Source organism: Babylonia areolata, chromosome 29, assembly GCF_041734735.1.
Source record: "Babylonia areolata isolate BAREFJ2019XMU chromosome 29, ASM4173473v1, whole genome shotgun sequence".
Lineage (NCBI taxonomy): Eukaryota > Metazoa > Mollusca > Gastropoda > Neogastropoda > Buccinidae > Babylonia > Babylonia areolata.
This window is the reverse complement of record NC_134904.1, coordinates 9,307,920-9,331,373: the sequence shown is the minus strand read 5'-3', so window position 1 is coordinate 9,331,373 and position 23,454 is coordinate 9,307,920. Positions and strand designations below refer to the sequence as shown.

General features: G+C 40.1%; 1 protein-coding gene across 2 annotated transcripts in view; it reads right to left on the bottom strand.

Moving 5' to 3' along the window:
- Window positions 1-1,667: 1,667 nt before the first annotated feature.
- The window catches only part of LOC143275017 (matrix metalloproteinase-17-like), a 130,448-nt gene continuing 108,661 nt past the window's right edge, over window positions 1,668-23,454 (bottom strand). For both annotated transcript variants that reach the window (XM_076579078.1, XM_076579080.1), the window contains exons 5-10: window positions 20,710-20,805; window positions 18,503-18,661; window positions 13,231-13,385; window positions 12,667-12,808; window positions 9,503-9,775; window positions 1,668-8,963 (exon numbers count right to left, since the gene is read on the bottom strand). In XM_076579078.1, the coding sequence (XP_076435193.1) occupies window positions 8,695-8,963; window positions 9,503-9,775; window positions 12,667-12,808; window positions 13,231-13,385; window positions 18,503-18,661; window positions 20,710-20,805 (1,094 nt within the window). In that variant the 3' untranslated portion in view covers window positions 1,668-8,694. The remainder of the gene's footprint in view (window positions 8,964-9,502; window positions 9,776-12,666; window positions 12,809-13,230; window positions 13,386-18,502; window positions 18,662-20,709; window positions 20,806-23,454) is intronic.

Sequence of the window (23,454 nt, the reverse complement as noted above, 5' to 3'; positions counted from 1 at the left end):
TGATGTCAAATGGACAGGCTGACGACATACAGCTGCCAGCATAAGCCAGGACGTGTGACAGTGACAGCAATCAACAGTCATTTCTGATCTGTTGTGTCAGCACACACACACACACACACAAAAAATGTAGGGACCACAGAAAACTGCAGAAGCATGACAGCATTTTCGTCAAAACGTGTTATTTATGTCTTGGAGAAGCGTGGTGGGTTACGCAGCTGGTCAGGCATCTGCTTAGCAGACATGGTCTAGCGTATAATAAAATTATGGATTTGCTGTCTGAGCACAGTGGTGTCTCCTTCAGGAACCGAACTGAACTATTTCTGTTGTATTGTTTTTGATGCATTTATTTACATTGTTTCAAGAAAGAAAAAAAATAAGGCATGAACAAACAAAAAAAAACCCCATCAGCTTCAGTGCTGAATTATTTTGGAGCTTATATGTGTTGAAGGTGTGTCTGTGTGTGTGTGTGTGCATGAGGTGTGTGTGTATTTGCATGCATAGATGTGTTTGTATGTGTATATGTGTGAGCATAATTATACATAAGCAAGACTATAAAATCATTTGATATCTAAATAAATACACATTCAAACAAAAAAGAGTGTGTGCCATAATTAAAAAAATACAAGCAAGTACATGTTATTTGGTGTCTTGACAACCATCTACCTCCCCCACGCCCACCCCCACTCCCACAAAAATAATGAACAAATACATTAAATTCTGCTAAAAAGAAGACCTGAACAAAAAACATGAAATTGTAGTCTTTTTCATTTGTGGGCTGCTCCTCCCACATTCACTCTTATGCAAGAATAGCTTTTGCCAAGCAGGATAGCTTTAACCCTGCCATGTAGGCAAACATACTCTGTTTTCAGGGTTACAGTATTATAACCAGTTAAAATCGCACAGTCTGTTTTCTACTTGCATGTCCCACCTTGCAAGAGTTGTGTCAGCTCTCTATGAAAATTCTTTCATATTATTGACATCTCACATGTGGACATTCTCCTCCTGTCAAATAGTTAACTGTAATTCACATCATTATGCAAAATGAAAGCAAAGTGAATAATATGCAGAGATATGAGATGGGAACGTATGACAACGTGGGGGGGGGGGGGGGGGGACAAGCCAGCAATAACCATCATCAAATAATTACAAAAGAGAACAGGAAAAAGCGGCAATTATCAAAAGAGTGCACAAAGTAAAAAACAAAAGAAGAAATAAAACAACAATGTGACAAACACAAAAAGAAAAATGAGACCAGAAACCAATTTAAACCATTTTCCCAAAGATACCACTTTCTTAGGACTTTTCTCTTATTGAAAATGAAAATGGACAAAAACAAAAAAAAAAAGCCTTCATGTGAATCTCCTCCAAAGTAACTGTCCATTAAAAAAAATATCCAATGAAAAAAAACAATGTCGACATGAACAACAAGGAGGAGACATGATTTGAGCAGCCAAGCACACACTGTAGGGATTTGGATTGACACAACATCTACTGTATGGTCACATCAATCAAACAGTCAGGATTGTTGCACACCAGACTTGTGGTGGCCACACACCTTAATAATGATAGAATGACAGCTTATCCCCCCCCACCCCTACCCCCCACCCCTCTCTCAAATAAGCAACAACAAAAAAAAAACAAAAAAAATCACAGAGAGACTACACACATATGTTGAAAACTATTTATTATGGTACATGGCATAACATGTTTGGTACATTAATTTTGCAGGTGAAAGACAAGATCTTGCGTGGAGTTATTTAAAAATAATAAACTTACATTTGTCATTAAAAAAAAATTAATAAACTTACATTTGTCATAAAAAAAAAACCCAAAAAAAACTTACATTTGTCATATTTCTTCTTCTTCAATTCAGAAAGACAATGGATTATTATAACTTCTTTTTTTTTTAATGGAAAAAAAAAATTACTGTAACTTAACAGTAAGTGTACAAAGTGTTCCATGAACACCCATCATATATATATATTTTTTAAAAACCTCTAATGGAAAAACTCACCAAATGTATCAGGAAACAGAGAATGGCCACAAATAATAAGTATGTGAATCTGACAGTTTTGCTAAAAGGGGTGGAGCAGCAAAGAACATTGTTTCAAAATAATAAATCTACAATTAAGGAGGGACGGGGGTTGAGGTGTGACAATTTCTACTCTGCACTTTCATCATGCACTAAATGTCACAAAGAGTGACAGGTGTTATGTCTGTGCAAAGAGCACTTGTTTATCTGTTACTACACAAGAGTGTGTGGCAAAACACACTGTCCTACTGTGTCACTGAACACACTCTTGTCATTACACTGACTGTGTTATTACTACACACTGTGTCATTACACTGTGTCACTTCTCCACACAGTCACTACACACAGTCACTGCTACACATTTTGTTACTGTGTCACTACACACACTGTTACACACACTGTCACTACTGCACAGTCATTACACATACTGTGTCACTACACAATATGTCACTACTGCACACTGTCATTACACTTAATGTATCACTACAGAAACTGTCACTACTACACATGGTATCAATACACACTGTTGATGTGTCACTACACGCACTGTCACTACTACACACTTGTCATTACACTCACTGTCACTACTAGACACTGTCACTTTCTGAGTCACTACTACACACTGTGTCATTACACTCACTGTGTCACTAATACATACTGTACTACACACTGTGTCATTACACTTACTGTTTCACAACACACACTGTTACTACTACACACTGTGTCATTACACTTCCTATATCACTACTAGTACTACACACTGTGTCATTACACTTAGTGCCACTACACACTGTTACTGTGTCACTACACAAACTGTCACTACTATACACTATGTCATTACACTTACTATATCACTACTACACACAATGTCATTACACTTACAGTGTCGCTACACACTGTTACTGTGTCACTACACACAGTGAGATGATCATTGTCAGTCACAACCTTGTGTAGATCTTCACCAAGATGACAGAAATGCACTTCGAAAGTCAATGGATGGAATCATCGTACTTTGCTGATAACTGCTGCTGTCCTCTACAATGGTATCCACAATGCACATTTCAACATCAAAGGTTGAACTACAATGGACTCTGAAACATTACTGCATCAGCCTAAATAGATGATGACCAACTCCAGTCCATCACCTCAAAAACATTCACAAAAAGTTTCTGTATGAAGTATGGACACGCAGACACTCGGATTAAAAAAAAAGAAAAAAGCTTACAATTGATATAACTACAAATAATAACATTAACATGCTTCTTAGATAAGGATATCTTAAAAATATGTCACAACGCACATCTATAGTGGGTAAAAATCCACAGTCTTGAAGTGTGAACAGATACAACAGCAAAACACTAGCCATGAAAAGGCGGGGAATGGATGTTCTGTATAGGATTATCAGCAGGAAACTGGAAGTGATGGGTGATTAATGCTCAGCTGTGATCTTGTGAAATGGACCTTGTTCAATGACTGCACAAGAATGGAATATTTCTCCATGTGTTGGTTGGAAAGTTCTGGACTGCTCTCCAGTTGGTCAGATTGTTTGTTCCCTGCTGTATACAGTAGAGGAAGATGTTGATGACGGACACTGCTTGTTATAATCATAACCTCTACTTTGTGCCTTAGACTGCCAATGCTTTATTATCGTTTTACTGTTTTGGACTGAAGAGATGACAGTCAGCCACTGAAAAAGTCATGCCAGGAAATACATTTGCATGTTGCTGTCTTTTCACTCTCTAAAGCTGGTCATCTTTTTCTTTTTTTTTATGTCTTGCCATATATCTTTCAACTCTCATGTTCATGCAAGTATCGAGCAAGATCTTGTACATTTTGCAGTCATTTGTAGAATTTGTTTGTTCTGCATTTGTGGGCTGCCAACCATATGTTCATTTTATTCCCAGGAGTGTGGTTTTGTGTGGATCAACTGTTTTTACCCCTGGCATAGTGGCAGCAACATTTTGTTTTCAGGAAGAAAACGTGTTTACTAATAGTGACGTCATAACCCATCCAACACTCTCTGGGATTACAAGATCAACAGTGCATGTATTTTGGTCTGCTGTGTGCCTATTCACACAGAAAGTGTAAAGGGATTACAGGGTCAACATGCAGACTTTTCCATTTTTAAGTCAGTGGGGTCAACAGTGTGTGTATTTTGATCTGCTGTGTGGCTGTACACACAGAATGGGTAAAAGAACTACAGTGTGAACAATGTGTGTATTGGGTATCTTCACTTTCTGCTCAGTTGGCACTGCTGAGATTTGAACCATGAATCTGGCAGATCATCATTAAGTCCAGTAAACTAATCACTGGTCTGTTTTTGTCATATACTGACTTTCCATATCAACGCAATTTTCAGTTCTCAGCTATCGACCTGGCTACAATATTATACAAAAAGCATCCACCTGCATAGACTGTTTGATGGAGAGTCAGACACCTGTAAAGTGACGTCTTACCTGCATTGTGAACTGTTTCCCAGTGCAAACCTGAGGAATAAGTAGTACAAATCCTGGAGGTGATAGGTTCATTCATGTTTCATGTTCAACCTGAAATACTGACCTAAATATGTAACTGAGCTGAACATTCACATGGACAAATAATACAGGTGTCTATCTCTTTTTCTTTTTTTCTTTTTTTTTTAAAATCATTTAAACATGTTCACATGTGACTAAATGATAAAGATTACAGGTGATGACATGGTTAAATACACTGAAGAAATTGTGGATATTCACTGTGGTCCATTTCTGGTGATCTACCCACCTTCTTAAAAAACACGACAGTTATAGATTTCAGGTTGGATGAGGGCAGCACAGTTGGTCATTATATGTTTCTTTGCTGCTTGAACTTGGGATGAAAACAGTGCTGTTGGTCAACAGTTTCATATCAGCATACATGAGCTCTTTGATCTGATATGATCTTTGGCTTTCTTTGGAACGTTGTACAACCCACGACTGAGACTGAGAGAATGAAGAAACGCACAAGAAACAGGAAGGAGGAAGGGGAAAGCGAGAGAAGACAGAAAATACTCTCAAACAAAAAAAGGAGTAATGGGAAATACAAGGAAGACAGATAATACAAACAACAAAAGCAATGGGAAAAAATGAAAAAAAAATAAAAGGAAAAGAAAACACAGTCACACAAAAAGTGGGAATTCAAGGGGAAAGTGGAAAGCCAGTGAAGATGAGATAACATAGCATCAATGATATTGATAAGTACATATTCCCAATATTCAAAAAGTGGAAATCATGATTCAAAGGTGTAATACATAATGATGATAATAATAAAATCAATAATGATGATGATAATTGTAGGATGCATTTAGAATCAATGCCGATTAATAATATGCACTTCTAATTTACTGGCTATACTCAGATAAATCAGTTTTATTTATCTTACCTATTGGTACATCTTTTTTCATCAGCCTGTCTACCAACAAGATCTCTCTCTCTCTCTTGTTTATATAGACAGCTAAGAAGTTATATCACCAAGCCTGGTTTTCTTGTGTTAAACCTTTAAAGCAGTTTGCTGAAATGAAAATATAACTATGTGTTTATGCATGGGTAGGAAAGACACTCACACAAGAAATAAAACCAGTCACTGAAAAAGCATCGCAGCGAGTGTGACAGAAAGATCTTAAAGTCTGCACTGAAAATAATTCTCTGAACAACATGAAGTGTAACACTGTCCAAGAAACACATATCTGCTGGAAGCAAAGCCATGATCAACCTGCACATACTAAGTTCATCAACGCCACAAAATACCACAGAGTATTTGTATTTTTCATTCCAAATGAAGCGTTTGTCTTTTTCATTCCAAGCTAATTAAGAGTTCAAAAGAATTATGCCATGAAACCTGCATAGGAACATCAAAATGCCTTGGTGAAAACTCTTATGATAAATGAACTGTCCGTATCATATAATTATCAAGAGTTAAAAATCATTGAGCATTTGTGTATCCTGTTTGTCACACACAGAGTTAAATGAAGTTATCTTAAATATATCTATATATATAGATGTATCCAAAAAAAATCATTTTGAAAAGATCAGTTCAGAATCTCAGGTTGGTTGAGTATCGATAGCTCCAGTTAATCTCTTTCATTATGAATGAAAACCGTTTTGCGTTGTTAATGGAAAAAACAAACAAACAAAAAACAAAACAAAAAACGCAGCCAAAAGGAGAAGATGGCACATGCGGACTGTTATCCTATATGACACTGACTCCATTGGAGGCAGTCTGAGCACAACTCAATTACCACTGCATCTTCTTTCTTGTTTACACTTAGAGCAGATTAATAGATAAATACATAGGGCGATAGATAGATAGATAAGCTCACACACAAACCAGTGGAGTGATGGTCTAAAGGTAACGCATCCGCCTGGGAAGCAAGAGAATCTGAGTGTGCTGGTTCAAATCATGGCTCAGTTGCCGGTATTTCCTCCCCCTCAACTAGACCTTAAGTGCTGGTCTGGACACTAGTCATTCAGATGAGACAATAAACTGAGGTTCCGTGTGCAACATGCGCTTAGCACATGTAAAAGAACCCACAGCAACAAAAGGGTTGTCCCTGCCAAAATTCTGTAGAAAAATCCTCTTCGATAGGAAAAACAAATAGAACTGCATGCAGGAAAAAATACAAAAAAATGGGTGGCGCTCTCAGTGTAACGACACGCTCTCCCTGGGGAGAGCAGCCCGGATTTCACACAGAGAAATCCGTTGTGACAAAAAAAGAGTAATACAAATACAAAAAGCAGCCAATCAACACAAAGCAAGGATGTCAGTCAGGACATGTGAGTGGAAGTGAAATGCTGATCAAAAAACAATAACCATTGTCTGGTTCTTTACATCAGAGTGGCCATGTCAAAATTCATGAAAAAAAATTTTTTTAAATCAAAAAATCAACATCATCAATTCTTGTACATCGGTTCCAGTTTATAAATTAATCATGCACCAATGGAAATACTTACAGTGCTCACGTGCCAGAGCTGGCCTTGATGATAGGAAATATCCCCTCCCTTCCCATTCCACTTCAAACAATCAGCCTACTTGCTGACCATTGAAAAAGCTCCACACACACACACACAAAGATTAACCAATCACAACAACCAAGACACTTCATGATTTTTCGAAGCACTGACAGTTTTCCATCTTACAGAATACTGCTTGACAAACAAAGAAATGGTGATGATTAAATAATTGCATGATGATAACAACATACAATGATGATGAGCATAAACCATAAAGCATGAAATAAGCTAAAACAGCATAAGACATACGGAAAATAAACAGCGGTGAAAACAGCGATCATATCTAATCACCCACAGATCTGAATATTATGGGTCAGTTGCTGTTTGAACAGTGACCTTTATCTCATTTCCCAGACCCCTTCAATCTCTGTGACCACAATCCACACTAAGATGACCCTGTCCATGAACAGGTCAATTTAATTTGAGATCACAAGCAAGTGACGAACTCATCTGAAGAGCCTAATTTTAACATGAAAGTGACAAATTCTAAGCAAAAAAAACAAACACAAAAACAACCACAAACTTAATGTATCTCGAATGAACCAAAACACTGCAGCTGTATTCAGTCGTTAATGAGAATAAGTTATTGTTACAAATTATGAATTCTGATCACTGGAACCTCGGCACTTATTAAAAATAATCCATTGAGACTTTGCCGTTTTTGAGCACTTTACTGAGCCAGTTACAAATAATGAATTCTGATGATCAGGAGAATCAGCAAGTGTAAAAAAAAAATTTTTAAATTTTTTTTTTTTAAATCAGGCACAAGGCTGTTGCTGTCTGTGAGCAAGTTCTGGACCAGTTCTGATGTAATGGACCAGTTCTGATGTAATGGACAAGTTCTGAGGAATCAGACCATCTGTTATTACACTAACAATGCTTGTGGATTATTTTCACGCTCTCAGTTTATATGTTATATTTGTTGGCTGTTATAAAAAAAGTGGTTTGCAGATGAAGTCCACAGTTTTATTTCAATTTCGCATTCAACAATGACTGCTTAAAACACCCAAACAGACCAAAAATCCTTTTGGGATGAAGAAAATATGTAATGAACATTGTTTGTTTGTTTTTAAGAAAGAAAGAATGTGATGGATGAGATACACAGTTTGACATAAAGGACATGCACATAAAGATATTGAAATATAAAACTATTGTGCACAAAGGAATGTGCTACTTGAGATGTGTATCAAAATGTAGATTTACAACCAAATAAAATGGTAAGAATATCTTACAGTGTTACCATACAGTTACAAACATCCATCCTTTTGATTCAAATGGATTGCCATCCTCCTTATCAGAAATTGAAACATTTTTCACAAAATTCAAAATTTCTTTTAACACGATACACTTGGAAGAAAGTTTTTCGGTATAATATTTTGCAGCAAAAAGTGTTTTCATTACAAATCAGTCATGTCTAATACTGCTTGACGCTTCTAAAATTACTGTTGACAAACAATATAACAAAAACCATACAGGTTTTCTACAGAATGACTACACACTTCAGATGAATAATATATTTCATCATCCAGGCAAAATCTTTCAAACGTAATTACAGTTACATAAAAACAACAACAACAAAAACAAAAACAAAAAACAGAAAATAACACCCAAAGCTTTTTTTCCATTTTCTCTGGAGCATCACTGTGTGTGCAGCAGAGAGCGGCTGGCAGACAGTACTGCCAAAAGCAGGCTGAGACCCACAGACAGACCATGATGACGATGAGAAGCGGCAGCAGAACTGTCGACACTGTGCTGGGCCAGGTTACTGCCGATCACGACAGGTGAGTCAGACTCAGAGGAGCACTGCAGCCAGTCGCTGGCGATCCGGCGGGGATACGATTTCTCCACCCTCATCTTCAGGTCGTAAAACTTCCAGAAGCGATTTCCCTTGAAGAAGTAGGTTTTGCCTGGGACCACAGGAGGAAAAAGACAACAGTTTAGATAAGGACATTCATACGAGAGACAGACAGACAGAATGGTAGTCAGGAAGACAGAACAGCAGTTAGACAGCCAGACAGCCAGCCAGACAGACCGACATATAGTTAGATAGATAGACAGACAGATAGACAGATATATACAGACAGTCAGACAGACAAGCAGATAGTTAGGCAGACCGATAGATAGATAGATAGATAGATAGATAGATAGATAGACAGACAGACAGGCAGACAGATAGTTAGACATACAGACAGACAGATAGATAAATAGATATATACATATATACATACATAGATACACAGACACATAGATAGATAGATAGATGGACAGACAGATGGACAGAGAGATACGCATACTGACAGACATATAGACAGAGGAACATATACATATGTACATATGTACATACATACATATATACATACAAACATGCATACACACACACACACACACACACACACACACACACAGACAAACACACAGACAGGCAGACAGACAAACAGAAGCTGACCATCGCGGTACTTGAGGGCGGCGTCCAGCGACTCGGGCACCCCCCGCCAGATGGACATGTCGCGGGGATAGTCCAGCTCCCGGTAGGTGTTGTTCTCGTTCAGTTTCCAGTACATGTCCCGCGACACCAGGTAGGTGCGCTTGTTGAAGCCCCAGGTGAACACCGTGTCAATGCGGGTCACGTCCTCGGGGATACCGAAGTCCGTGAGGGGCTCCCCTTCGGTCTTGAAGCCCGTCAGCAAGGTGTTGGCGTTGAACAGCCAGTACCGCTTGCCTGTACAAAAAAACAAAACAAAACCCAAACAAATAAGCATGGAGAGGTATGTCTGTCAGCACAGCTCTGTGCGTGTGTGTGTGTGTGTGTGTGTCGGAGGGGTGGGGGGAGGTGTCATTTCTTCTTCATGACGTCATGAAGTTCATTTTTTCTTGGGTGTCATTTCTTCTTTATGACGTCATGAAGTTCGTCTTTTCTTGGGTGTCATTTCTTCATCATGACATCATGAAGTTCATCTTTTCTTGGGTGTCATTTCTTCATCATGACGTCATGAAGTTCGTCTTTTCTTGGGCGTCATTTCTTCATCATGACGTCATGATGTTCGTCTTTTCTTGGGTGTCATTTCTTCATCATGACGTCATGAAGTTCGTATTTCTTGGGTGTCATTTCTTCATCATGACGTCATGAAGTTCGTCTTTTCTTGGGTGTCATTTCTTCATCATGACGTCATGAAGTTATTTTTTCTTGGGTGTCATTTCTTCTTTATGACATCATGAAGTTCGTCTTTTCTTGGGTGCTATTTCCCTTTATGACATCATAAAGGTGGTCTTTTCTTGGGTGTCATTTCTCCTTATGACATGATAAAGGTAGTCTTTTCTCAGGTGTCATTTCCTTTTATGGCATCATAGTCTTTTCTTGGGTGTCATTCCTTCATGAAATCATAAAAGGTGGTCCTGAAACTTTAATCACTTTAATTTGGAGAGTTTTCACACGTTAATATTTTGATCACTCTAATTTAGAGAGTCTTCACCCTTGGAACTTTAACCACTCTGATTTGGGCAGTCTTCTCACCTTGAAACTTTAACCACTCTGATTTGGGCAGTCTTCACAGCTTGAAACTTTAACCACTCTGATTTGGGCAGTCTTCTCACCTTGGAACTTTAACCACTCTGATTTGGGCAGTCTTCACAGCTTGAAACTTTAACCACTCTGATTTGGGCAGTCTTCACAGCTTGAAACTTTAACCACTCTGATTTGGGCAGTCTTCTCACCTTGAAACTTTAACCACTCTGATTTGGGCAGTCTTCTCACCTTGAAACTTTAACCACTCTGATTTGGGCAGTCTTCACACCTTGAAACTCTCATCACTCTAATTTGGAGAGTCTTCACACCTTGAAACTGTAACTAAACCTAACCCCGCATGCCACAGAACATGTCGCCTTGATGAGAGGCCAGTCTGTGTGGCACATTTGTCAGAGTCACCGATCAAAACTTGTCCTGTGTTAGCATCACTTGGCATTGGTATACTACACTCGCAACAAGTCTCACACTAACTCACCTGGCATTGGTATACCACACTCGCAACAAGTCTCAGACTAACTCACTTGGCATTGGTATACTACACTCGCAACAAGTCTCACACTAACTCACCTGGCATTGGTATACTACACTCGCAACAAGTCTCAGACTAACTCACTTGGCATTGGTATACTACACTCGCAACAAGTCTCAGACTAACTCACTTGGCATTGGTATACTACATTTGCTACAAGTCTCAGACTAACTCACTTGGCATTGGTATACTACATTTGCTACAAGTCTCAGACTAACTCACTTGGCATTGGTATACTACATTTGCTACAAGTCTCAGACTAACTCACTTGGCACTGGTATACTACATTTGCTACAAGTCTCAGACTAACTCACCTGGCATTGGTATACTACACTCGCAACAAGTCTCAGACTAACTCACTTGGCATTCGTATACTACACTCGTCTCAGACTAACTCACTTGGCATTCGTATACTACACTCGCAACAAGTCTCAGACTAACTCACTTGGCACTGGTATACTACATTTGCTACAAGTCTCAGACTAACTCACCTGGCATTGGTATACCACACTCGCAACAAGTCTCAGACTAACTCACCTGGCATTGGTATACTACACTCGCAACAAGTCTCAGACTAACTCACTTGGCATTAGTATACTACACTCGCAACAAGTCTCAGACTAACTCACTTGGCATTGGTATTCTACATTTGCTACAAGTCTCAGACTAACTCACTTGGCATTGGTATACCACACTCGCAACAAGTCTCAGACTAACTCACTTGGCACTGGTATTCTACATTTGCTACAAGTCTCAGACTAACTCACTTGGCACTGGTATCCTCTATTTGCTACAAGTTTCAGGCTAACTGACATGGCGTTGGATTATCACATTTGCTTTAAGTCTCAGTCTAACTAATTTTGCATTTGTTTATTACAATTGCTGTAAGTCTCAGACTTATCTATCCTCAGCTTTATCTAAGGTCAAAGGTCAAAGGTCCTATTTTGTTTTTGTTCTCATGAAATTTGATACCCAGTTTCTGATAAATACTTTTATAGTATTTTGTATTTAAAAAAAAAAAATTAAAAAGAATTTTTTTAAAATCAGCTTTTGTTTAGAAAATTGGTCAACAAATGAACAATCACAACTGATAAAAACCCTGGTCAAACAAGAAGGCAAATGCAGCCTCCTTAATTCACAGAAAGGTGATACAATATTCTCAAAATGAATGCATGCAATTATGTGATGTTGTACTGTTAATTCATTTCCATGAAGACAAACAGATCCCCTCACTACAAACGTACTGCTTAGAAAGCTGCAAGAAATTTGTTCAGTCTGTGAGTAACATGAAGGAAAGAGACGCCCCTATATTTCTGCTTGTATTTATGTATCCAGAGCCATGGATTTGTTGAATTTTAATGCCTAATCATCATTGGCAGTTTCACAAAAAGAGAGATTCATACCCACATTACTAACCAAAAAATTGACACATCATTTGAGAAAAAAAAAAAAAAATCATGATTACATGTCACATACTAGAGTCAGACCTTACAATCTTGAACAGACAACATACCAACACTTGAGACAAATGTGAAAACATTTCTGACAATTAGCGTACCTGAAAAGAAGATGATTCTTTTATCAATGGGGTTCTCAAACACGGCATCAACCTTGGTGACCTCAGGTGGCAGTCCCCTCCAGAACTTGTGGATGTTCACAGGGGCCCCAGCTTTGTTGTTTTCGTCCAGACGCCAGAAGGTCTGCACAGCCATGTGAGTGAGGTCAGTGGGCTGGTCATGATGACCCTCAATGATGGCCTGTCAGTTACTTAGTGCTTGTATAAAAGGTTAATATTGGGCTGCAAACCCTGATCATTGGTGGACACAGTAAATGTCTAAAAGGTTAAAATGGCGCCTTAAAACCTGGATCATTGGTGAACACAGTAAATGTATAAAAGGTTAAAATGGCGCCTTAAAATACCGATCATTGGTGGAGACAGTAAATGTATACAAGGTTAAAATGGCGCCTTAAAACACCGATCATTGGTGGACACAGTAAATATACAAATATCACACATACAAATCTTACAATCATCTGTTTAAAGAAAAGATGTCATTACCTCTGAACCAGTCTTACAATCTTCTGGTTAAAGCAAAGATGTCATCATCTCCCCTTCGCCTACCTTTCCAATGAAGAGAAAGACGACGTCACGAATGATGGTGATGGCATCGAAGGGCGTAGTGCAGGGGTCAGGGGTATCCTCATCATCACCTCCAACGTAAGGAACGTCGGTGACAGGTGGTTGTACAGGGAACTCTATATCATCATGCGGCCCCCCTGTTGAAACAATCCACTGGGTCAGTTAAGTTAAAGGCTAGTGGTCCCATAGTCTTTTATGTCCATACAGGCAGTGAACTCACGTCCACTGCATCCAGGGCTCAGCATAGGGAGGTGGGGACAAATCCTGTTCTTCCACCATTATATAAACTTCCCCTACCTGAGTCAGATACCCATTCATATAGTGGAGTGATGGCCTAGAGGTAACGCGTCCACCTAGGAAGCGAGAGAATCTGAGCATGCTGGTTCGAATCACAGCTTAGCCACCAAAATTTTCTCCCCCTCCACTAGACTTTGAGTGGTGGTCTGGACGCTAGTCATTCGGATGAGACAATAAACCGAGGTCCCGTGTGCAGCATGCACTTAGCACACGTAAAGGAACCCACGGCAACAAAAGGGTTGTTTCTGGCAAAATTCTATAGAAAAATCCACTTGGATAGAAAAAATAAATAAAACTGCATGCGGGGAAAAATACAAAAAAAATGGGTGGCGCTGTAGTGTTGCAGCTCTCCCTGGGGACAGCAGCCCGAATTTCACACAGAGAAATCTGTTGTGATAAAAAGAAATACAAATACCAGAGACTGGTGGACTGGGGGAAATTAGAGTAAAGTGCCTTTCCAAAAGACACATCACCATGCTGAAAACAAAGTGCCTTTCCAAAGGACACATCACCATGCTGAAAACAAAGTGCCTTTCCAAAGGACACATCGCCATGCTGAAAACAAAGTGCCTTTCCAAAAGACATCACCATGCTGAAAACAAAGTGCCTTTCCAAAAGACATATCGCCATGCTGAAAACAAAGTGCCTTTCCAAAAGACATATCGCCATGCTGAAAATAAAGTGCCTTTCCAAAAGACACATCACCATGCTGAAAACAAAGTGCCTTTCCAAAAGACATATCACCATGCTGAAAACAAAGTGCCTTTCCAAAGGACATATCACCATGTTGAAAACAAAGTGCCTTTCCAAAGGACACATCACCATGCTGAAAACAAAGTGCCTTTCCAAAAGACATCACCATGTTGAAAACAAAGTGCCTTTCCAAAGGACATATCGCCATGCTGAAAACAAAGTGCCTTTCCAAAGGACATATCGCCATGCTGAAAACAAAGTGCCTTTCCAAAAGACACATCACCATGCTGAAAACAAAGTGCCTTTCCAAGGGACATATCGCCATGCTGAAAACAAAGTGCCTTTCCAAAAGATACATCACCATGCTGAAAACAAAGTGCCTTTCCAAAAGACACATCACCACGCTGAAAACAAAGTGCCTTTCCAAAGGACACATCACCATGCTGAAAACAAAGTGCCTTTCCAAAAGATACATCACCATGCTGAAAACAAAGTGCCTTTCCAAAAGACACATCACCATGCTGAAAACAAAGTGCCTTTCCAAAAGACATATCGCCATGCTGAAAACAAAGTGCCTTTCCAAAGGACATATCGCCATGCTGAAAACAAAGTGCCTTTCCAAAAGACACATCACCATGCTGAAAACAAAGTGCCTTTCCAAAAGACATATCGCCATGCTGAAAACAAAGTCCTTTCCAAAAGACATCACTGTGCTGAAAACAAAGTGCCTTTCCAAAAGACATCACCATGCTGAAAACAAAGTGCCTTTCCAAAAGACATGTCGCCATGCTGAAAACAAAGTGCCTTTCCAAAGGACACATCACCATGCTGAAAACAAAGTGCCTTTCCAAAGGACACATCGCCATGCTGAAAATAAAGTGCCTTTCCAAAGGACACATCACCATGCTGAAAACAAAGTGCCTTTCCAAAGGACACATCACCATGCTGAAAACAAAGTGCCTTTCCAAAGGACACATCGCCATGCTGAAAACAAAGTGCCTTTCCAAAAGACATATCCCCATGCTGGAAACATACTGCCTTTCCAAAAGACACATCCTCATGCTGAAAACAAAGTGCCTTTCCAAAAGACACATCACCATGCTGAAAACAAAGTGCCTTTCCAAAAGACATATCACCGTGCTGAAAACACAGTGCCTTTCCAAAAGACATCACCGTGCTGAAAACAAAGTGCCTTTCCAAAAGACACATCGCCATGCTGAAAACAAAGTGCCTTTCCAAAGGACACATCACCATGCTGAAAACAAAGTGCCTTTCCAAAAGATACATCACCATGCTGAAAACAAAGTGCCTTTCCAAAAGACACATCACCATGCTGAAAACAAAGTGCCTTTCCAAAAGACATATCACCATGCTGAAAACAAAGTGCCTTTCCAAAAGACACATCACCGTGCTGAAAACAAAGTGCCTTTCCAAAAGACATATCGCCATGCTGAAAACAAAGTGTCTTTCCAAAAGACACATCACCGTGCTGAAAACAAAGTGCCTTTCCAAAAGACATATCACCATGCTGAAAACAAAGTGCCTTTCCAAAAGACACATCGCCATGCTGAAAACAAAGTGCCTTTCCAAAAGACACATCACCATGCTGAAAACAAAGTGCCTTTCCAAAAGACACATCACCATGCTGAAAACAAAGTGCCTTTCCAAAAGACACATCACCATGCTGAAAACAAAGTGCCTTTCCAAAGGACACATCGCCATGCTGAAAACAAAGTGCCTTTCCAAAGGACACATCGCCATGCTGAAAACAAAGTGCCTTTCCAAAAGACACATCACCATGCTGAAAACAAAGTGCCTTTCCAAAGGACATATCGCCATGCTGAAAACAGAGTGCCTTTCCAAAGGACACATCACCATGCTGAAAACAAAGTGCCTTTCCAAAAGACATCACCGTGCTGAAAACAAAGTGCCTTTCCAAAAGACATCACCGTGCTGAAAACAAAGTGCCTTTTCAAAAGACACATCACTGTGCTGAAAACAAAGTGCCTTTCCAAAGGACATATCGCCATGCTGAAAACAAAGTGCCTTTCCAAAAGACATATCGCCATGCTGAAAACAAAGTGCCTTTCCAAAAGACACATCACCATGCTGAAAACAAAGTGCCTTTCCAAAAGACACATCACCATGCTGAAAACAAAGTGCCTTTCCAAAGGACATATCGCCATGCTGAAAACGAAGTGCCTTTCCAAAGGACATATCGCCATGCTGAAAACAAAGTGCCTTTCCAAAGGACACATCACCGTGCTGAAGACAAAGTGCCTTTCCAAAGGACATATCACCATGCTGAAAACAAAGTGCCTTTCCAAAAGACACATCACCATGCTGAAAACAAAGTGCCTTTCCAAAAGACACATCACCATGCTGAAAACAAAGTGCCTTTCCAAAAGACACATCACCATGCCGAAACTGGGCCTTGGATTTGATCACTGATGAACAATGGATCAATCAATCAATCAATCAATTTACTGTCTGAAATACACAGTGCACAGAAAATGGCCCTCAGGTTCATCAAAAGAAACCAAAAATGTTAAAACTTGACTTAAGAAATATCAATCCTAAAGAATAATAACAGTCGTTCCATCACAGAAGTGAGATCACTCACACTATCCATGGTAGGGGACGGGGAAGAGGGTGTAGGAGGGAACACACACACACACACACACACACACACACAAACACACACGCACACGCACACACACACACACACACACGGCCAACAATGCAAGTACAAAAACAAGAAGTGAGCCACAGTTTTGGACAACTTCATATAAAACAAGAGAGGCAAGGCCTTCAAGACTCATTTGTGATACACTTTTTAAAAAAATCCAAGCTTTTTATGTATTGAGTATAATTTCTAAATGTAATGTTTAAGATGAGAAAGATCAGTTTAAAGCAAATTAACTCCCCTAGCATTACAGAGTAATTTCCCTTTTTTACTATCTGCACCAAAACGTTTGCAAAATAACTAAAACTTCCATGCTTAGCAAAAGAAGTTCCTGTTTGAACAAAAAATGATAATAATGACTACTCTAGCTGTTGGGTCAGAATATCAGATCAAAGTGCCAAGTTTAGAGAATACAAAAAATATAAATATAACAGTAAATGCAGTTTGCATATAATTAGGCTTCATTCTTGATTTTTTTTGTGCCCATCCCAGAGGCGCAATATTGTTTTAAACAAGATGATTAGAAAGAACTGAATTTTTCCTATTTTCAGGCCAAATTTGGTGTCAACTGACAAAGTAGTTGCAGAGAAAATGTCAATGTTAAAGTTTACCACAGACACACACACACACACACACACACACACACACACACACACACACACAGACAACCGAACACCGGGTTAAAACATAGATTCACTTTGTTTACACAAAGTGAGTAAAAAAAACACACCACCAAATGAATAAATCACATCATCTACTAAATCAAGACACATAGAATCTAAATGTCAATAATGTACATGCCTAAACTAAGTAAATAACAAGACATTCAACTCACAGTTACAGTGTGAAAAGTTGAATTTGTTCAGTGCAAAGAGACATTACAAACAGATACCACTGTGGGAACAAAACAGTTGCCAAATATGCTGTTCTTTGCGAGCGGCATTTTGTGCTGTTATAATTATGCTGTTCTTTGCGAGCGGCATTTTGTGCAGCTGACCCATTGGAAATAATTATGCTGTTCTTTGTGAGCGGCATTTTATGCTGCTGACCCATTGGAAATAATTCAAAACTGGATCACTGATGGTGAGAGTAGTCATTTATAATCTGAACACCCTGCCGCTTCACCGCATGTTGGTATAGACCCTCTAAGGTCATTTGTTTTGTACCAGTCATTTTGCCTGTGATGTTCACAGTTTGAGCTAGCTTTCCTCTGCTTTTCATGCTGAGACATCTCAATACATGAGCTAGCATGATAAAGAATCCACAGCAACAAAAGGGTTAAGTCTGGCAAAATTCTGCAGAAAAACTCACTGTGATAGGAAAACAAATACACTTCCAGGAAAAGTGAAGAAGAAGAAGAAGAAGTAGAACAAGAATAAGAACAAGAACAAGAATTCAATGAAACTTTACTGTTGGGACACACTCCCTTTGGAGAGAAACAGCCAAAACTTCACACAGAGAAACTGGCTGGGACAGAAAGTAATACACAACATTACAATACACTACAATACAACACCACAACACCACACCACACCACACCACACCACACAACACAACGACACAGGCTCTATGACTGACCGTAGAGTTTCTGGATGCCCTCAGTGTCGTCGCGGGGCAGGACGAACTTCCCAGAGAAACCCTGGTACCAGGGGTACATCAAAGCGCCGGGGTCAGCACTGTGGGCAAGGCCAAGGGCGTGTCCAAACTCATGGGCTGCCACCATGAACAGGTCCACACCTGCAGTACCAATAAATAAATAAATAAATAAATAAATGAATAAATAAAGGAGAGATAACCATGACAGACAGACAGGGCATATAAATCATGACAGACTATCAGGACAATCAGAACAGACATTCGTGACAAGACTATCTGGACAATCAGGACAGACAATCATGACAGACTATCTGGACAATCAGGACAGACAATCATGACAGACTATCTGGACAATCAGGACAGACATTTGTGACAGACTATCAGGACAATCAGGACAGACAATCATGACAGACATTCGTGACAGACTATCAGGACATTCAGGATAGGCTATCAGGTCAATCAGGACAGACATTTGTGACAGACAATCAGGACAGACAATCATGACAATCAGGACAGACATTCATGACAGACTATCTGGACAGACATTCATGACAGACTATCTGGACAATCAGGACAGACATTCAGGACAGACTATCTGGACAGACATTCATGACAGACTATCTGGACAGACATTTGTGACAGACTATCAGGACAGTCAGGACAGACATTTGTGACAGACTATCAGGACAATCAGAACAGACATTTGTGACAGACTATCAGGACAATCAGGACAGACATTTGTGACAGACTATCAGGACAATCAGAACAGACATTTGTGACATACTATCAGGACAATCAGGACAGACATTTGTGACAGACTATCAGGACAATCAGGACAGACAATCAGGACAGACATTCATGACAGACTATCAGGACAATCAGGATAGGCTATCAGGACAATCAGGACAGACAATCATGACAGACATTTGTGACAGACTATCAGGACAATCAGGACAGACACTGAGGACAGACAATCATGACAGACATTTGTGACAGACTATCAGGATATTCAGGATAGGCTATCAGGACATTCAGGATACACTATCAGGACATTCAGGACAGACATTCGTGACAGACTATCTGGACAGACATTCATGACAGACTATCTGGACAATCAGGACAGACATTTGTGACAGACTATCAGGACAATCAGGACAGACATTCATGAAAGACTACCAGGACAATTATGACAGACATTCAGGACAGACAATCATGAAAGACAATCGGGACAGACTATCAGGACAATCAGGACAGATAAATATTGACAGACAATCAGGACAGATAAATACTGACAGACAATCACAGACATTCAGGACAGACTATCAGGACAATCAGGACAGACATCCATGACAGACAACCAAGGCAGACAATCAGGGAATCGTGAAAAGGAGAAAAAGGCAACCAGGGGAGACAATTAGCAGAGGCATTCAGGAGAGCAACGAGAAAAGAAAAACGTCCAGTAACTCTTCAGACAGCAATGGACAACATCTGGAATCATCTTTTCTACTTTCACAAAACAGTCAAAGCTTTATTCAAGAGTTACTCATCCATGGTCATGGTATTAGTTTTTTGTGTCAATACCACCACGATTTTGTTGTTGTTGTTTTTCACGGGCTGATTTTACTGGTCAGTTTATACACTTTACTTCTCTTTCACACAGACACACAGACACAGACACACACAGACACACACACACACACACACACACACACACAGAGAGAGAGAGAGAGAGAGAGAGATACTTTCAATAGTTGTAACCAGCCCCGACGGGCGCAATAGCCGACTGGTTAAAGCGTTGGACTTTCAGTCTGAGGGTCCCGGTTTCGAATCACGGTGACGGCGCCTAGTGGGTAAAGGGTGGAGATTTTTACGACTTCCCAGGTCAACATATGTGCAGACCTGCTTAGTGCCTGAACCCCCTTCGTGTGTAAACGCATGCAGATCTAATACGCACGTTAAAGATCCTGTAATCCATGTCAGCGTTCGGTGGGTTATGGAAACAAGAACATACCCAGCATGCACACACCCCAAAGCGGAGTATGGCTGCCTACATGGCGGGGTAAAAACGGTCATGCACGTAAAAGCCCGCTCGTGTACATGCGAATGAACGTGGGAGTTGCAGCCCACGAATGCAGAAGAAGAAGTAACCAGCCCTGGGTAGTGGCATAACAGAATACAGAAGCACAAACCATCTGTGGAGTTGAGCGTCCACTTCTCATCATCATCAAAGTGCGTGTCCCCTCCTTTCCCTTCTCCCGGGAAGAAAGCGTGGGCCAGAATCATGCCTGCAAACACACACACACACACACACACACACACACACACACACACACACACACACACACAAGGGTCATGACCAGGCATTGTGCAACCTTGAAGGTAACTGCAGATGATTTTTGTAAAGTTATTTCTGACGAGGTTCTTATGGTCGAACTTTCACAGGCATTAGTACATAGCCCTATTTCAACATCATTCCTTTAATGCACTTCAGAATTGTGTTAATGGTTTCTGATTATTATCATTATTATTATTGAATTGTTACTGTTAAATGTAATTGCATGTTAGTTATACATTTTACGGTAGTTTTCTAGTTTCCCTTTTTTCTGTTTTCCTCTTCCAGCCCCCCCCCAACCACCCTCCCACCACACCACCACCTTCCTCCCCCCATGCCCCCCCCCCCCCCCCCTTTTTTTTTAACGTCTAATATCACTGATAGTGAAAAGACGCTAAACTAAAGAACACACACACACACACACACACACACACACACACACACACACACACACACACACACACACACACGGGTCATGACCAGGCATTGTGCAACCTTGAAGGTAACTGTCAAGTTTCATCTTGATCAAGGTCATTCCAGAACGATCTTTGACCAAGGTCACTCTGAAAATGTTTTTTGGCAAGTTCACTTTGGAATCATCTTTGGTCATGATGCAAGAAAACGCATTGGTCAAAGTCGTACAAACGTCTTGATCACAGTTTCTTTGGTCACAACCTTGGTCATGTTGTAAGAAAACCCTTTGGCCAAAGTTGAATAAATGTCTTGATCATGGTCGATTAGGAAAAGTCCTTGGTCATGCTGCAAGAAAACCCTTTGGCCAAAGTCACAATGGACACGCTGTGATCATGGTCATTCAAAACAATCTTTTGCTCAAGGTCACTCAGGAAATATCTGGACAAGGCCAGGCCAGCCATACAGAAGCTCAAGGACACAAATTCCGTCAAGGTGGTTCACTAAGGAAGTTAGATTATACGAACTTTCTAAAAATCCATCAAGAAGCCCATTCTCATGAAAGTCTGACCCACAATTGTAGAGAGAAGCACGAACACCATTTTCTTTGATCTCGGGGTTCTATGCCAAGGTCTCAAACCAATTAAATATTTCCAACGGAATTTGATATTGATAAATACATCGGTAAAAAAAAAAAAATAATAATAATTTCTTTTTTTTAATTAAAAAGGGTGGGAGGGTGGGGGGGGGGGGGATCAAATCGACGTCTGAACCAGTCAAGTACATTAGTTTCCCCATCTGTTCCTCAATGACCTGCTAGCCACAGCATTTGCGAGTCACATTCTGTGTGTGTGTGTGTGTGTGTGTGTGTGTGTGTGTGTGTGTGTGTGTGTGTGTGTGTGTGTGTGTGTGTGTGTGTGTGTGTATGTGTGTGTTGTGTTGCAAGTGTTTTTACAATGTTTCCAACCACAGTAAGGAAGACAGGAGATGTTGTTTCTGTTGTTGCTGTTGTTGTTTTTGTTTTGTTTTTACATGGGGCTCATGTCTCCAATGATTTGTGATTAATAGTGGTTGTACCAATCATGTGTGTGTGTGTGTGTGTGTGTGTGTGTGTGTGTGTGTGTGTAGAGAGAGAGAGAGAGAGAGATAGATGTGTGTGTGTGTGTGTGTGTGTGTGTGTGTGTGTGTGTGTGTGTGTGTGTGTGTGTGTGTGTGTGTTGAACCAAAAGACCACCGCCCCCCATTCACCAGACCCACGCTACAAAAATCAAAAACAAACTAACAAACAAACAAACAAAACCCCACAAAAACCAACATGACAGAAAGTCAACATCCATGACAGAAAGTCAACATCCATGACAGAAAGTCAACATCCACGTTCATCATGACAGAAAGTCAACATCCACGTTCACCATGACAGAAAGTCAACGTGACAGAAAGTCAACATCCACGTTCACCATGACAGAAGGTCAACATCCACGTTCACCATGACAGAAAGTGAACATCCATGTTCACCATGACAGAAAGTCAACATCCACGTTCACCATGACAGAAAGTCAACGTGACAGAAAGTCAACATCCATGTTCACCATGACAGAAAGTCAACATCCATGTTCACCATGACAGAAAGTCAACATCCATGTTCACCATGACAGAAAGTCAACATCCACGTTCACCATGACAGAAAGTGAACATCCATGTTCACCATGACAGAAGGTCAACATCCATGTTCATCATGACAGAAAATCAACACTATCCATGTTTACCATAACAGAAAGTCAACATACATGTTCACCATGACAGAAAGTCAACATCCATGTTCACCATGACAGAAAGTCAACATCCATGTCTACCATGACAGAAAGTCAACATCCATGTTCACCATGACAGAAGGTCAACATCCATGTTCACCATGACAGAAAATCAACACTATCCATGTTTACCATGACAGAAAGTCAACACCCACCTTTACCATGACAGAAAGTCAACATGACAGAAAGTCAACATCCACCTTTACCATGACAGAAAGTCAACATGACAGAAAGTCAACACCCACGTTTACCATGACAGAAAGTCAACACCCACGTTTACCATGACAGAAAGTCAACACCCACCTTTACCACGACAGAAAGTCAACATGACAGAAAGTCATACAACACCCATGTTCACCATGACAGAAAGTCAACATCCA